The 18,038-nt window shown below is 46.2% G+C and overlaps 1 protein-coding gene across 1 annotated transcript in view; it reads right to left on the minus strand.

Annotated features, from left to right (window-relative positions):
• EPHA4 (EPH receptor A4) overlaps positions 1–18,038 on the minus strand; it is a gene marked incomplete at its 5' end in the record, with an annotated part of 53,134 nt that overhangs the window by 15,934 nt on the left and 19,162 nt on the right. Inside the window, 3 exons of the mRNA XM_010137139.1 lie at positions 2,356–2,467; positions 3,508–3,667; positions 4,842–4,966. Coding sequence (XP_010135441.1) covers positions 2,356–2,467; positions 3,508–3,667; positions 4,842–4,966 — 397 coding nt within the window. The remainder of the gene's footprint in view (positions 1–2,355; positions 2,468–3,507; positions 3,668–4,841; positions 4,967–18,038) is intronic.

Below are 18,038 nucleotides of genomic sequence, written 5' to 3' on the forward strand. Positions count from 1 at the left end.
CTTTCCCAAGTTCCTCACGACTCTATTTGAGACGCTGTAATTTCACTCAGCATGGCTGCAGGGCAGGTTCAGGAACACTCGTGCTACCTCCCGCGCTCTGCTCTACGATGTGCTCATCTCACCCGCAGTCAGTTCAAACTAACCTTGAGGCAGAGCAGTTAGTCGACACATACACCACGGTGGCAGGACAGAACCAAACAGCTTGAGCTGCCTGAAGGCAAAGCCTGGCGATAAATTCTGGTGTAAAGATGAATTTGGGGATTTGAGCACTGACTTGACAAAACCTAATGCTAAATTAGGAGTAATAACCCAGGGGTCCAAAGTGGCACCTACAGCAATGCCCAGGTCCCACATTTGGCTCTTGGATGCGGAGAGGCCACATCTGAAGGCTGAAGCACCAGTCTGACTGTCTAAATAGGACTCCTAGGCCATGGCGAGATTACAAAACCTCCTCGTGGGGACTCTGTGGGCAGAAAAGCTCTTTCTCATCTGAAGTCATTTTGGAACAAAGTATAATTATTTCGCTATTAACTTCTGCTGATGAAGGAACATCACGAGACCTCCCCAAAGCCCACACCTCTAAACGACACTGGTGAAGTGGTTACAATCGTTAGAGTAATGGTGAACATTAAAGTGGATTGTGTTTATGGAATGCTGCTGGGGAGCTGGGTATCGAGGCAGGCTGTTAGCAAGGCACCACATGTCAGCATGCACACCGCAGTTTCACTGTCCTCCAGCTTCATCGCTCTCACTACATCCTTCCCCTTCCACGGACTTTCTGAGACCTACCAGCACAGAGCTACGGGACATCTCTGAACCCACAGCCACCAGGACACCTTCATTCCCATTTCTCCATTCCCACAGTGCTCCCACCCGCTCTTTGTCTGGTCTTTGTCCGAGGTGAACGCTGGTGGGCAGAGATAACTGAGCTGCCAGCCTGCGCAGAGAGGAGACCTGGCTGAGCGCGCCCTCCTCGCTGGCTCGGCCAGCTACCTGGCTCCAGGCAGCCTTCCCTTTGACAGCTTTATGGCCAACACTAACGAGAATCAATACGAGGGCAAGGGGTTGACATTTCATTTTCTAAAAAGTGATCCATTGAGGGCCAATCACCAAGCAGTGTTTATCAGCCTTGGGAAGCGACGGTTTTTTATTGGGGGAGGAGGGGAAGGAATCATCTCAAAGCAGCTCGACAGGCTCAATTCTCCAAGGTGGCGACTCATAATTAGAAATCCAATGTATCCTGCTATCAATCCTGCCTTAAATAATAACGTGATCAATAAAAGCGAGAGGTGATTAAGTCATCAAGCTCAGTGATGCTATTTTCTGTTGCAATGGCCTTTAATAAACCTGTCTCTCCGCATTACATTTTCATACATTCTGCTCTTCTTTCTTCCTGTCAGCATGGAGGCTTTGAGATGAACCCCACACAAAGCTGGAAGAATGCGTGTCTCCTTCACAGATACTACAGGCAGAGTGACTTAACTGCTCTTTAAGACAATTTAGAGTAAGAGAGCAAATCAAGAGGAATTTGTGCACGTTTACAGCCGATGCCATTAAACTGATGGACGGAGACTGACAAAACGTGCCTCCCTCAGATCCCAGGCTTCAGATGCGGTAATGAAACGCCTGGTTTTGCCTCAGAATTACACTGAGGCAAAATCACGCTGATCTTTTTAAATGGGACTGAACACAAAGCTGAAGACACAAATGCTGCCGCTGTGTTTCTGCTACGCTGTCCTCCCATTCGAGGGATTGTTCCTGATGCCTGGGTCGAATTTGGGAGAATGAACAAGTACTTGGCAGAAGATTATGGTCCTGCTCTGATGAGATAACCATCGATCCAGTGCGCTGTGTTACTGCACAGGATGCTGAATTACTGTGGCTTCTGTTTCACAGTCACATCCACTCACACTGGAAGGACTAACCCCAAAGACTACTGTAGACTCCTACAGATGAACACAAAAATCACAAGCAGAGCAGTCCCATGGCTCAGTTCCCAACAGTGCCACTGTTTATTCCCTGTCTAGCGGGAGTCAGCCCAAGAAAACCTACGGTACCCATACCCATTAAACTTAACTTCACATTCCACTAACCAGAAAGCTCGAGCTGGCTCCCTTCTCAGTGCCCACATATTGGAACCAGCTTTGCATTTGAAGGGCAAATAGAGCTGGAACTATTGCCATTACATCACATGCTGCTTGGTACTAATGTCGAGAAGATCAAAGCTACACGGGAGAAGGCTTGTAATGCAAATGCACTGTTTATGATGCTAATCAAAGAATTTAGCTTTGTTTGGAGGAGACAAAAAGCTCCCTTATGAAAGAGAGAGAGGGAGAGAGAAGCTTAAGTTCTTACCTCCTGCTGATGACAAAGGCTGCAATGAGAATGACCACAAGAACAACACTGCCGGCCACTGAGACAAGCAGCACTGTGGGATTGGTACCATCGCCAATGATGGGGGAAGGAACTGGAAACAGAAAAGGGAGCATTAGTGCCAAATACCCTCAAAAAATCAACCTAGGTAGCACTCAGTGAGGCTTTCTGGCTTGGGAAGGCAGTTTAGAGCAGCACTCAAATCTGCTTCCAGGCCTTTATCATATTTGTCACAATTTTCCAACAGAGCCCTAAGTAGCTGAAGACATGATGTTTGATAATGATTTGAGGAACTTCGGTTCACTGGGAACCAGGACTTTCTCCCCTTCAGTGTTGCTCTGAGGGTATAATGGCTATTTTTTTTTTTTGTCTTTCTAATTGCTTTCTGCTCTTCCTTCCTCCACCTTTTTCTCTCAGTGGGGCCAGACGATCACTCCCCAACTGACACCAAGCGAGTAAGTTAGTTTAACGTGCCTACCCTCTTCCTGCTGCATTGATTATTTTCAGTTGCTAACAACCTGAAGGATGTTGCCACTAACTGGCATGACTTTAAATTGATTTAAGCAGACCTGTATGCCCAAAATAAAATCGGCTTGGTCATCTTGCCTTCCTGCCACTGCCAAGCAAACAGTTTGGGGGATATATTTGCGTGTTTCTTTGAGCAAAGAGCTCTACTGGCAACATAATTCCAACACTCTGCCTTTCTGTGCCTGTCTAAGGAACAGTGCAAACAGGTGAGCTGATGTAGGACACCCAACTGACCCGGTAAAGGGGAGTAACAGTTCTGTTCTCCTGCAAATGCGATATCCCAAAACCATGTATGAACATCTACATCTACAGCAAATGAAACAGGTACATCAATCTCTCAAGTGCCAGCAGCTTCCAAGCATTTTCAGTGTCTCCTCATGCCACACTGAAGTATTTTCATTGCTAGAATCTAGAAGACAGCATATCTAAACAGATGTCTCAGGTCACATTGGTGGCCATGGAAGTCACAGGCCATGGAATAACATCTTCCCTGACCAGACACAGCGCAGTCCCAGCAGCCAACGAGAAACTCCCACCACGCAGCTCAGTTCCATCTGCCCTCTTCGCTCAGGGAGAAGGAAAAGAAAGCAGTGGGCATGTAGTTACCTGTGTTAGTCGTGAACTCGAATGGGCCGCTGAAGTCTCCGTACCCGGCTGCCGTCCTGGCCCGCACATGAAATACGTAGGAAGTCAGGGGGTTCAAGCCTTTGATGTCAGTGTTCCTGGAGGCTGTCTTCACGATGCGATAGCTGCGCTCGTTTTGGTCCTAGCAACAAAAGAACACAGTGGTGATCAAGTGGAAATACCTCGCTGAACCGTGGAACCCCACTTCGTTCCCTGCCAAAACTGTCATGATGAAAGAAGGTGAGTAACAAGGATGGAATTCTCAAAATACCTCTGGAGGGCTCCTGCTGTTGGCCTTGCTCAACCCCCCCAGCTGCACAAGCTGCACGGAGCTCTGAGCAAGGCCAGAAGAGGATGATGAGGTGGCAGGTATGATGCTCATATATCACTGATTATCTAAGAAATCACGCAATGAAATCCTTTGGCAAACAGCCAAGCCTTCTTGATGAACAAGCAACATTTTACTCACACATGCTGGCACTTTCTTTTCCTCCCTACCAGCCAGGAGCCATATAAAAAAAATAAATAAAAATATTTTAAGAAAAGACTTAGAAAATCACTTCCAGAAAGTCCAATCTCAAAATCTGTTGTATTTTTTGCTGGAAAATCCATCAGAAAACGTAATAATCCAACTTCCCTGTAAATCAGATGCCTTTTTCTGTACGTGTTAGGGAAGCAAATAAGGGATTATCTTCATAGAAAACATTCAGAAGCATGGATGGGAGTGAGAGAGCGCACACCAGCGAGAGCAGGTAATTGTTCATTTTTGCAGAGACCCTTCAAAGAAAATAGCTCTTTTCATAGCTCCACACTTGAGAAGTTATTTGCAGGAATAACATCTCCCTCTAACTTGGAAATTATGAAGAACATCATTTTCTTTCCTTTTCTTCTATTAAAAGCCACCCAGCCCACACTATCATTGGAAGCAGAAGCTATCGGCAAACAGTTCTTATCGTCATTACTGCGTTAGACCATTCATTATGACATTTTTGGCCATGAAGTCAAGCTAATGGCTCACTTCTGCCCAGCACTATTGATTCTCATTATAAATATGCTTGCTACAAAAGCTCAGTTCTTAGGTAGGGGGAAAAAAAAAACCCAGATAAAACTCATACCACATGGCTGGAACAGCCTATGAGTCTTATTCTTTCAAGCAACCACTCAAGTGCAAGAAATCCTTAATTGGATTTTATGAAACTCAATCTATTTGGTTTCAAATGATGGAATCCTATCTGGAAATAAAGCGGAATGGAACAGAGCGAAAAGCTCTCCCCAGAGCCAAACCAACTCCTTGCCTGTCCATTTTTGAGTGGTACCTTTTCATAGTATTTGACCTCGTACTCCAAGATGACTCCATTGGGCCTGTCGGGTTCCAGCCAAGCCAAGGCAACACTGTGCCTTGTTATCTCTTTAGCCTGGATCAAAGCAATTGGGGATGGAGCTGCCAGGAGAAAAAAAAAAGCAAAAAAAGCAAGAATTTAGTTGTAATGAGGAACATGTATTTTCAATCACAGCTTTCACAACATGAGCACTTCCAGAAATGGAGATTCTCTTGTTAGAGAGATTAGAATCATTAAGTATTTTTCCTGTTTTCGCTAATAAAATTGTGTTTAATCCTTTCTAATGAAACCTGTTCCTGAATTCCGGGCAGTAATAGGTAGGTGGGTTTTGAGTAATGCTGCAGTTGTCCAAACACCACAAAGCTCGTGTCACCCAGGTACAAACCTCCGTACGAGTCGAAGATGCTAAAAGACCCTGACTCATTTTGACCTCCATTAGGCACAGTGCACAGACTTGTACTTTTGGTTCGGGCCACAGTGATTCTCTTCTTCCACCTCCTAAAATTAACCGATGTTACCTCATTAGCTGTTTGCTTTATGGGAACTAAGAAATTCCTGAGGGACCGATCTGCTGTTCTCTAAAGCTGAGAAACCACCGCCACCGAATTAAGTAAGACCAGAATAAAGCCAAATACATATGAATGTGGACCCTCCTATGAAAACCAGGAAACTTGTATTTCAAGTGTCTGAGCCAATTCATGCTTCCCAACTTGCCCTGCTTACACCCGAGTCTGTGAGTAGTCCCCAGAGAATGGGGAAGCTCAGTGCCCAAGGGCCAGATCCTGGCTTTGATAGCTCCTTCCCAGCCCACAGATAGTGAGATTGGTCCACTGTGACCCAAACTGGCACCATCTGACCCCATCCCACACGGCACTGCGTTGAGAAGATGAAGGGCAGAAGCAGGATTGCAGAGCCAAGGGCAAGGGCTGTGCAGCTTTGGGAACAACTCTACCTAGCAACCAGCTCAACTCAAAGCTCTTCAAACTGTATCTGTGTGCAGTAATACGGGCTGCAACGCAGCAGATAATGGAAACCATCTCATTGTGCACCCTGCGCTCTTGATAGAGCCCCTGCTGCTGCTGAAGTTCAGGTTTTTGACGGGCTGGAGGACAATGCGTTCTCCCTTTGACTGTGATAGCAGCGGATCCATGGCTGCGCTGGGGGAGCGGCTTTTCTAAAGATTTATGAACCTGGCTGCCCCCTTCTCGCTGTCCTGTTTTTGTGTGGTCACATCTCTAGCCAGCTGTTATCAAGCTCTTTTGATGCTGACAATAGCTAGTATAAATGGCGGAGTCTCCAGGGATAAAAAGGGACATTCATGAAATTTTTAATCTTATCTAACAAAGCTGTCCTGTATAACCAGAGATTAGAGGTCTTCCTAAATTGAATATATTCCTTCCTTTGTCCCCCGAAGCTGTAGCCATGTTGCTCTTACCCCACCACCCCCTCAACCCCTATTTCCCTTCTTTGTTTCTTTTCCTACCCATAACTTTGGGATGACAATCCGCCAAAACGCTAGAGAGTGAAAAGTACCCTTGAAACATGTATCCTTGAAAACTACCAAGAAAGACAAATAAATAGAACAGTCACAATATATGAAAGGAAGATTGAACGTTGAAAGCCTCAAACCTACTTGACCATATCAGACAGTTCTGATGGAAGGGAAAATAGCCAGTAGACGTGGCGCAGTCACAAAAGGGTGTCTCCTCTTGATGTGAAACCATCGGGGAACTGCTGCCCGATTTACTGTTTGACAGTTTGGCATCTCTGTTAGAAATGCCTCCAGAACCATTCTCCCTTTTTCCTTGCCTGTCTCTCATGCGCAAAGGCAAACACTGGATGACAGAGGAGACTATAAACGCAGCCGGCGGGGAGGATCCAGGTGCGCTCTGTCACGTTGGAGCTGTGGCGTGACTGAGAACCTGCTTAATAACCTCATGGCTCCTCAGCGGAGGATCAGACTCGGGATTTTTCTTCCCCTTTGCAATGAGAATATTGCTCAGCTAATGAATTAGAAATCGGATTTGTGACCCTCAAACAGGCACCGGCATCACATTACTGATAAACCAGCCCGAGAGCAACCTGCTTAGCTGATCGGTGCCTCGTGCAGGGCAGACAGGCAGTTCCTTTTACTAGGAACCTGTCACTTATGCTGCTCTGACCTCAAGAATTGTACAGAGAAAGTTCACTTTCCTTCTTTTATTCTCTTTTTAACCTCCCTGGATTCCCATTTCATTTCTGCAGGCATTTACACTGGAGTTTAACGAGTCCTTCAAGACTGGGCTGGTACGTGCTATATGAAATTGGAAGAATGACCCTATTTTTTCCTTCCTGTCCTTTATAAACAAATTCATCCCACTTTTAATCTCTTCTTTTGTCCTGTCTTCTGCAGATAAGCACTTTTGTTTCTGACGTAGTGCGGTCAGACTGTACATCCTGCCTCTCCACATGCTACGCAGAAAGAAAAAGTCCAACTACAGCATGAGAACACAAGGCTGTCCAGGAGCTCTTTGGCATCCCTGCAGCACACGCTATAACAGTCTATGAAATAGGATGGTGACCTGCAGCTCTGCGGCCCTTGAAGAACTGGGCTCAGTAGCCACAGGGAGTACTACCATTAACCCACTGCACATATAGCATCCCCCGTTACCCGCGCGCTCTTATTTCTGCAAATAGCCCTCAAAATTGATTTTGTTTCCTTGTCTTCCAGCACCCATCAGCTATTTTGAGTAGTCAGAAGACTGGCATTCTGGAAGAACAAGAGGGCTGGGTCTCCTTGGATGCCTGTTAATGACCAACACGGTGTAAGAGTCTGCTCAGTAGAGTCCGGCACAAAACAACATCACCTCTGCCAGCTCATCGTGGCCATCCAGGTCACAGCCTCCTGGGTGACCCTCTGCAAAGTATTTACATCCTTTGTTCTTCTCCCTTTTGTCTTTAAATTGCTTCTTAGGGGTCATGTGAAGATAAACACCTAACAGGATATAAAACGATGCTTTGATCCTGAGCAGAATATAAGTCAGAATCTTCTCTTGCATGCGCATGGGCTAATGGTTCACTATATACACAGATTCCTACACCAAACACCCTGAGGACAGCTTGACCAAAAATAATCAGTACACCATTCAGATGGTTGTAATAAGGTCATGTAATACTTTTGGAGGAGGGTGGGAGATGGCTTTTTTCTGTCACTTTTTGTGGTCTCCTCCTCCCCGCTCCCTGATATTTGGAAAGGAGCACAAAGCAAAGCACTAGTTTCTCAGTCATCACAGCTTACCAGAGCAGGTTTTTCTGCCACACAGGCACAGACCGTACATACCACGCACCAGTTCTACCAGAACAGCCCATTTCACCGGCAAGAATGATGAGGTATTTCAGGGTCACCTTGAACAAAAGCACCAAGTGGAACTTTCCCTAGTTCAAAGCTCAGCCCTTGAAAACCCCACTCCCTCCTGATGGGAATGTTGCAATTTTCTTTTATCTACTTCCTCAATAACCTGCCATTAAACACCTACTAGTCGCTTTATTACCGCAACTCTGAGCTCGCAGCCTACGGAGAGAGAAAGAGCACACATGGACTACAAAACCTGCACCCAAACGCCATAAAGCCGTATCCCAAGGCTAATCAGTGCTGAATTGTAACAGTTCTGAGGCACTTTAAAGGATGGCAGAAGCGGAGTGTCAGTTTTTCATTACTGGTTCAAATTAGGAGAGGGGGGGTGGAGAGGAAAAAAAAACCCAGGAAATAAATAGAAGCAATAAAGTCTCTGGCATGTAGGCACCCATGAGTGAAAACAGCCCTTTGTAAGAGTACCGCGGGAGCGCTCGGCTATCAAAGATCCACAATGCCCAGTGTTCCAGCGAAGATGCCTTCTTAACCACAGCAGGGTTTGCTTTCCACTCCCCATGATTTGAATTTAAATGGATCGTGTTTACTCAAGGGGTCTTCCGCTGATTGAAAAATATACCCACAGTTTGTACATTATCTCGGCTAAATTCAAATAACATATTTAAATTTAATTACTTGAAGCTTAGGGGTTTTCAAGCTTCCTTTTTTTCCCTCAATTGCACACAACAACACTTATTTGTTCTTATCAATGGCTACGCGCTTTGTCAAGCATCAAAATTAAATGCTTGAAAGCACTAATGATGTTACTGTGATCAAGGGTTTTTACCTTCCAGGGTAGATACTAAAAGCCTGCTCCATTATTAATTACTTAAAAAAAAATATAAAAAGATTTTTGAGAATCTAACACTGACAAGAAGTCCTCTCTGAAATCAAAACAAGGCAATAAAAGATCTTCTCTTTGCTGGGACACAACATGTTTAAGGCACATCTCAGCTTTTCTCTCTGACCATTTATTTACCTTGTAGAATTGGGGGGTTTTACACGGCATTTTGTAAATCATATTATCATGGAAGCAAAAGGATACCCGACACAGGGCATCAAAGATGCTTTTAACCATCTCTAAAGGTGACATCCTCCAGGCCAGATTCTGGTAATTCAATTCACACAGGAGAGCAACCCACGGTGTCGCACTGTCTTCAAACCAAGGCAAGGGAGAAGCACCCAGCCCTGTTTAGTTACACGCACCAGAATAAACCAAAAGGAAAGCAGCTCTAAAATGCCCTAAAATGCTGCTGTGCTGCTCTGCCCCCCCGCTGTGCCCCTTCTACTCATTCCCCCTCTTGCCCAGGCAGAAATGCTCCTGTGCAAGCAACACCATGTGTATAAGCCATGCATGTCGTTAAGGAGAAGCACATGAGGGGCTTTTGCATGTGAACTTCTGCATGCACACAGAACAGGGTTTTTTCCCACTGTTCCCTCTGTACGAGTGGAGCAAACATTTGTACTGGCGATGTCTGGGCCAGGCTAGGACTTGGACAAGGATCTGATTGCTCAATCGAGCCACTGGAAGCCTCCCAAGACATTCCCGAGTCCTCCGTCTTCCCACCGTCTGCCTCTCCCTCCCCCAGGAATGACGACTGGCGAGGAACACCTCCCAGCTTGGAAACCGAGACACGCCAAGATTCAGGGCAGCATTTTTGAGCTTCAGCGTTTAAAGCAAAGGCTTTAAATCCATCCACGGGAGTAAAGCGCCCAAGGTCATCCACCCACGCGTGAAAATCCTGGCCGATGCAACGTGAAGTAGCGTGACAGCTCAGCTTGGCCTCGTTCTCTCAATCCCTTCAATCAGCCGTAATACTTCTGCGCTCAACTTTCCCACCTCCCTCCTAGAAATTATGCTGCTCAGGAAAGCACCAGCTGGATACTCTGGCAGGACACCTTCATCCCAAAATGACAGGCAGAAGGGATCTCCCCTTTCTTGCCAGGCTCCGCAACCCAGCCACAGCCAAAGAGCCAGAGAGAAAAACAAGGGACAAGCTCCCAGACCTGGGGACCAGCTCGCACCAGTTGTGTTTGCAATGATGTGTTCATAAAGCAAGGGGCAAGAGAAGGACGTTTGAAAGACTGTTAACGCAGCATTATAATGTTTTAAATATTTCCTCGGTTTTAAAGTGTTCATTTCTTGCCTCTCCCAAAAGAACCTGCGCTGCGGATCTTGCCAAACCACAAGAGCCTGGCTCTGACTTGCATCAAATCAAAAGCTTGAAGGAAAACCCAGGCTGGTAGCAGCAACAAATCGTAGTAGTTGAGAGTTATTAGAGTGCTGTGTTTTTACCACCAGCTTAAGTCCTTGGAGACATGTGGGAGCTGCTGAGGATCCACGGAGAGCCCATGTATTTCCTGGGCTGCGCATCTGGTTCTGCACCAGCTTTAGCGCAGACCAGGCAGACCTCGGTGTACCAGAACTGCCCCGATTTAGAACAAACCAGTCACGGGAGCTGAGGTCTGACCACAGCTCCCCGTGGTTTACATCAGGAAATGCAGCGAGCCAGGGGTGAGGATGAAGGCTTTGCACAGCCAGGAGAGAGCTCGTTCTGGCTATTTATTTCTGAGGAGCAGCTCTTACAGCAAGGCGTTCTTGTCAGGTACTGGCCCTCCACTTCTGAAGGCCAAATGATGATGTCAGCTAAAGCAACGCGGGTCTGGAGTAACTCCAGAGATCTCAATCTGCAACCTGCCAATCCCACAGATTGCCTTAAACCAAAAGCCTAGGGAATCTACAGAGCGTTTAGCAAGAGATCTGCGTTACAACTCGAGCATGGGGTCTGTTTAGGCTGAGAACGGCTTGTTTGCTTTCTGCTAGCTCGCGAAGAAATCCTGTTGGCATGTTCTGACAAGGATAACTTGCTAGTTGCCAGCAGAAACATGGCAGAATAGCGTGTATTTCCTGTATGTATGAATGCCCGTTGAGAGCAAACAGGAAAACAAGCCTTTCACTTGGAAGGCAATTTATGAAAATCTGTCTGAACGTTATGAGCACTAAAAAAACCCCAGCACGGAAACGTTGCTAAATGCTTAAACTAGCCTGATTAACATGCGGAGGGTGAACGTACATAGCGCCGTGAGTTGCTCGAAGAAACTCTGGAGCCACGAGCAGTTTGTTAAGATGGGGCATTAGTCAACAGTTGCCTGATGTGAGCAGGTCCAGAGCCGCTGGTCTCCAAGCAGGTCAGGCTGCACTTACTCTTCCCTCTAGCTGAGGCTGAGAACCCAACCCAATATAAACAACAATAAATTTTGTAGCCTAAAGAAGCCAATGCTGATGCTCTGCTGCATTATGTTGGATTGAGAGGAGCAGAGAAAATGGGCCACGTGGTCTGGACAATGAGAGATCACCGTAACTCTGAGTCCTCCTTAGGGGCCCGGACCAGCCACTCTTAGAGGCAGGACCACACGACTTCTGGGGAGCACATGCTGTCATCACCCTCTTACTTCCCAGCCGCCGGTCCAGCAAGCACAGACCACCAGAAACCGGTGATACTGGACACAACGTAGAGCCCCCCAGGGTAGACCAGTGCTGGGGAGCCAGGATGGGAAATGAGAGACCGTAACCTCTAATTATTAAAACACATAATCATGCTGGAAATGGGGCATTCCCCAGTTGCTCACAATAAATAGTCTGGAGCGATCCACACCCACCCCTCAGGGCAGCTCTGCCTCATCCCCACACCCTGCTGCTGCCCCCAGGAAGCCCGAGGTAGCCTCCAGAGCTAATTCCTCCCCAGAAATAGCCTGTCCTTCACCTCTGTATTGCTGCGCAGGTGGAGTGCCTGCAGAGCTGCCTTTTCGAAACAGACTCCACCACTCCCCCTCCAGCCTCTTCCACAAGGACATCAAAGCTACCCTCAAAGACCCATCAAATGAGACACAAATGAGACCCAAAATGAGACCCTTGTCCCGTTCTCTAAGCCCTTCCTCAAGTCAAGCACCCATCCAGTTACTCCTCCTCCCCTTTTCCCACCCTCCTGCCCGCAGCAGGAGGAATTAAGACATGTCTGCAGGCACTCCATGAGTCAAGCAGGGGAGAGGGGTAGAGTTGTTCTTCATTTGTGGATGTCCAGCTAAACAACGTGCTGTATCCGTACCTGCAAACCACTTCTTGTGCACAGCTCTCAAACCACTTACACCAGCGCATCAACAAGCCCTGAAATACCTCTGAAAACATTGACCTCCTCTATTAATATCCCAAAGGGGCAACCCTTTGGCTCCCACCTGACGCCTCACGACTACATCTATCAACAGAAAGCCTCAGGTCTGCTCTTAGTCCTTTCTTCTAGTCACCACCAAGCCACCTGAGATGTGGTTACCCCAAGAGTTATGGCATAAAGGGGGCTAACAGTGTGACTCGGCACCCAAGGAAACACATCTCCGAACACTGTTCTCCTTGGGTCTCACACAGCTGCTTTTTATTTACTTGAAACACAGATATCTAGTTGAGATATATATATACATATGTGCTAAATAACTTCCTTTGTCACTTACTTTCAGCATTAAGAATATTAGGTTTTGGAAAAAGAGCTGCTTAAAAGCCTTTTTGAAAGCCAGTCAAATAAAAGCTTCGCCCTATGTGCCACTTAGATGCTTTGGAAATAGTGCAGTATCTTCTAAACAAAATAAACAAATAACATTATGACTCATTTTGCTAAAGCAGCAGTCGCTATTTTAAAAAATAAGATTTGGCCACATTGTCTCATCCCGGCTCCTGAAGCACTGCGGTAATAGCCGTGAGTCGGACTGTGCCATTTGGGTTTGTCAGATCGATCACCCAAAGGCAGAAACAGCAACAATCTCAGAGGACAAAAAGATAATAAAATTAGAAACGTTTTGCTTCAGCTGTGATACACAGCAACAACAGCAACCGCAGGCTGGGACGCAGTGTGTCTCCCTGAGCCTGTGGCACCCACAAGAGTCAAACCCCAGGACTCACCTGACGACAAAAATCACAATTCCCACCTTAACGCTTGAGACTAAGAAATTGTTTTGAAGTCACCAAAGTTCAGGAACTTCACCTTTCTTTGCTTTAAGCTCCATCACGCAGAAGACGATGGTGCAGAAGGTTTGCGTTTGTGTATTTACCTTTCAGCTGAATGACCTATAAATTTTAATTATAGTTGATATTCAGAGCATTCAGCTGGAACTCCGGTGAAGCACCTTCTGCACAAAGATCAGATGGATTTGACACGATATGATCCCTGCCTCTGGGCTGCCAAGAATCTCTGGAGACTGAATCAAGTTAAGATTTTCTGGGCTCACGTTAGTAGCACCTTGTGAAGGACACTGCTCTGACAGCACTGGAGATCCCTCGGCTCTTCCAGGATGCTGTAAGACTCCCTGCCTCATCCAAGTCTCATCCTCCTCACCCAAGTTCCTCTTTTTCAGGGGATAAAGACACCCTGTGCTTTTGGAAAGTACCACCATGAATGGGCCTGCCGCACCCCTTGCTCTCCCGTTTGGAGCTCCTCCACCAGGACCTCTCACTGGAACTGGATTGAGCCCCTTCCCTTCATCTGCAACACCCATTTCGTCAGGAAATTAAAAACCATTAAGAGACCCGATGAGAAAGAAAACTATATTCTGCACACAGTGTTGCTGCAAAAAGCAAAACTACCTGAAGTTTGTGTTCAGTAAAAAACCTCAGTGATGAGGGACAAAGTGGGGAAGAGCCTTAAGCCTCGTGAAACACATAAACCTTGAAATTAAAATCTTAGTTCATGATGTCAGTAACTGATTACTTCATCGGTGGCACATAATTAAACTTCTAAAGGGGGTTCATTATTTTGGTTTGATGCCGGATACTGAAAACTAGTGCATTATTCATTTAAAACTTGTGTCAATTAGAAAAACCCCAAATGGAATAAGCAATTAAATATTAAAGGTGGCTGCCTCAGTGGAAAGCAGTCAGAGAGATAATTGGTAAAGTTTCCTGTGCAATCTAAGTGCCATTACAAAGCCTGAACCATTTCAATCCTAGAAAAATAAATAAAAATTCCTGAAACATTTCAATCCTAGAAAAAAAAAAAAAAATTAAAAAAAAAAAAAAAAAAAGAAATCGACCTCACAAGGTGATGGAGATTTGGGGTTCTACAAAGACATCAGCCATGTTTATTTTGCTGGAGTCCCCATCCCTGGAGGGGTTTAACAGACGTGTGAAGGTGGTGCTGAGGGACCAAGGGTTTAGGGACCTTGGCAGTGCAGGGGGAATGGTTGGACTCAACGATCTTACAGGTCTCTTCCAACCGGAGGGTTCTGTGATTTTCTGGAGGAGCCCTGACCTACAGTCTGGGCAAACAGAAGCCCATGCAAACACTAATGCTAAATGAGCTCAGCAATCACAGAGATGGGTCTGTATTCTGAGTCTGGACCTTCATGGTCAGTCCCAGCTTGGCAGGAGGACACAGAGACTCCCAGGGCTCTCCTCCCGCTGAGGCCAGGGCCCCAGAGGGAACTGGGAAGTGCACAGGATGGGGACTGCAAGGAAAAAGATCACCCTCACTCAAAACCTGCCATTCAAACAGCATTTCTTCTCCCAACGGCATGCAAAGTGCTCCTCGGTGTTGCGTCTCTCCTCCCTGAAAGGCTCATGGGTTTGGTTTTAGTTCACTTTTGTCATCAACAGGTCCAGAAATTTGATTATCTTGATCCAGATGAGGCTGGTGACTTCCATTTAAGGACCAGTCGGACTGAAAATATAGTAGGAAACTCCTACATTATGCTACAAAGACGGATGGGGGCTGATGCAGAGGACAGATTTAAGGACCACAGTGTGTTATTGAGACAAGCACAATCTTCCCAGGGAGCCACTGTAGTGGCTTGTCTTAAGATCATGCCTTGATCTGTTGGCTAAAATAAATGGACAGCACACAAAGCTCCATTCAGATCCAAGACACCTCTCCCAGCCCACTCTACCTGCTTGTTTTGCTTCACCAAAACCATCTTATTCTCTTATTTGTTGATGGGACCATTGAATAGAATGGAAATTCAATTAATAGCATAGAAAACTCAAAATAATAAAGAGTTAATTAAAAACTTCAGCACTTTGCTTCCAGTCTTTGGTAACCTGTGTAACTGGAAGACATTTACACCCAAAGCACAATTCAGCTTAAGGGGTTTTCCGTCTCTAATAACCCACGGATGCTTTCGACGGATTTTAATAGAGACAAAACCAAGGAGATTTTACAGAACAGTAAAAGTTTTTAATAAAAAATCAGGATCAGTCAATCGTCTTTTAAGACTAGGTGATAGAATTCGATAGCAGGGATAAAAATCCTAATAAATTCTGCAGGAACGATTCAGAAGGCTGAGACAAAAGTTATCATTTCCTTTTAAATCAACAGTCAGACTTTTCCATAAGAGATAGTTTGAAATACAAATGACCGGAGGAATAAAACTCAAATGCTTGAGTTTCCCACATCTCTCTAGACTGTATAAAAAAAAATAAACCCCAAACCACAATGAGAGACCCCGAATCCTTTCTTGGAGCGCACTACTTAGAGTTCTGGGCCCCTGGTTCTTGAATTTAGTAATGAAGGCAGATTACCTTAATCGAAGGCGACGCCATGAAATCCTTCAAGTAGACACAGACAGAGCCTCCGCATTTGCCCGCTTTGTTTGGGGGGGGAAGCCCACTGGAGCCCTGCCACAATAATAAAGCGCTCTCCGCACACCAGTTCACACGTGGGGCTAAATGTGAAGTGACATCTCCCGATGAAAGGAGCGGCATTCACTCGCGTGCTCAGCATTTTGATGTCCGCCAAGAGCTGGCAGACCTGATTATGGAGATCCAGCAGGCATGGCACAGCTCTATTTAGTCCTGATGGCTGAAGGCAACGCTATGCAGGGGAAAAAAAAAGCCCATAAAAAATAACAGGCTGCTGTGGGATGGCATTCTGGGAGTTTGATTTCATCCATAAGGATGGACTCCACACACATTTTGCGACTCCTCATCCAACTCCAGAATATTTGAACCCAAAGGGGCTGCGTTACCCATGCTGACGGGTCAGTTCATCATCCGCCCCACGAGCCAGTGTGGAAACTTGGGGCTGCAGGGACTGGCGATGTTTATTTGCGCTACTCTGCGTGGCATTTTAATTAGTAACTGTGCGGGTTTCAACCCGCTGAATGGACACACAGGGGCAGTTGTGCAGCCCAGCTTTTGTGTTCCCACTCTCTCAAAAAAATCCTGCTTGAGGACATCAGCAGGGGGTTAATGGAAGCTTTGATAAAGTTCTCCGAAGCCTTTTATTGTTGCTCAACTACAGACCGGACTCTGCTGTCTCTCTGGCTGTTCTCCAACCCATTTAGTCAGCTGCAAAAAGTAGAAAATTTAGAAGCCCATCTAAACATTTGGTAGCCATGAAGATTCTTGGGCAAAATCTCCTTCCACATGAAAATACGTTGAAGGGAAGCGCTCGACTGGTCGGCAAACCTCCCAAGCGTGAAATGCCGGCAAACGGAAACGCACGGTTAAATAGTCCAGAGCAAATAAAAGCTGCAGGACCATATCTTCACCTCTGTCACTTCGGTAACTATTCATCTGCACCGAGACCAGAATCTGATGCGATCTGATGCTTCCCAAAAGTAAACGTAGATAATTTAAATATGGTCAATGCTAGTAGTCCTCAAAGAAAATGCCTTTTTCCCCAGGAAGACATGTAACCACCCTCCGTTTGCCATCGCAAACCGTGAGATCACTGTAAAGCTGTGACCAAACTTTTATTTAAATGCTGCAATTACTTCCTGGCTCTGTCTGACATGCAACTTGTCTTAGCTGTTCGCTGAACCCTGAAGCTGGTTATTTACTGAGGACCTTTAGAAAGCAGGGTTTTTTCCCCTTCCGACCAAGGCTCATATCCACCCCCTTGAATACAAATTCATGGAAATGGGTGGTGCAGACAGCCCCGCCAGGAAGCAGCCAGTTGTTATTTTAATTATTTTTTCTTTGTGGAAAGCTGTAGTTACCTTAAAATAATAATTTAATCCCTGCCAACAATAGTTTTCCCGGTTTTGCTTTGAGGACGGGAGCACGTATGCTTGTAACTACACCTTTATTACAGACCACCGGTTAAAGCCTGTGCGAGAGCACAAAGAGAAACTCCCACTCACATCTGCCCGCTTGGAGAAGCGCCTTGACTAACTCACACACGTAGTTAAAGGTGCAGTAGAGGAACCCTGAAGAGGTCAACACACAACATCTGAGGCGCTGAGCAATCTCACGCTCAACACTGAAATCTGCCCATTCACAATTATTCCCGTTTGCTTCCATCAATTCCCAAATTTCTCACGCTGGGATCACTTATCTTCTCCCTGCATCTCCCATCGCGCTGTTTGAAAGGTCTGTGGTTTCCCCACACACGTTACTCGGTTTGCTTCAGAAGTCCTTGCAGTAACTCCCATCAAGCAGCAGAAACCAAAACTCAGCTCCCTGGGAGAGATGAAGCGAGGGACCAGCGGGGCAGGCTGGTCACTGCCCTGCCCAGCCTGGCAGCTCCCCTCACCGCTTCAGGCAGGGGAAAGCCTGCAAGACCCAACAGCTTCTCCCAAGCCCTCTGCTTGAAAATGTGTGTACGGGAGGTGGGGGGGAATTGCTGCTGCTGTCTAGCAGATCAACGTGAAGCCTTAGAAACCACGTTGTTCAGATTCAGACTGAGAACGTTGCATACAATTAGCCTGGAATTCTGCAAGATGCTGCAACAAATCACCCAGAGTGTCACGCTCGCGGATCAGCCTTTTTTCAAGTCCCTGCTTACTAGTTTGGAATCTCTTTC

This window comes from Buceros rhinoceros, unplaced genomic scaffold (genome assembly GCF_000710305.1).
Source record: "Buceros rhinoceros silvestris isolate BGI_N320 unplaced genomic scaffold, ASM71030v1 scaffold10685, whole genome shotgun sequence".
NCBI classification, from domain to species: Eukaryota; Metazoa; Chordata; class Aves; order Bucerotiformes; family Bucerotidae; genus Buceros; species Buceros rhinoceros.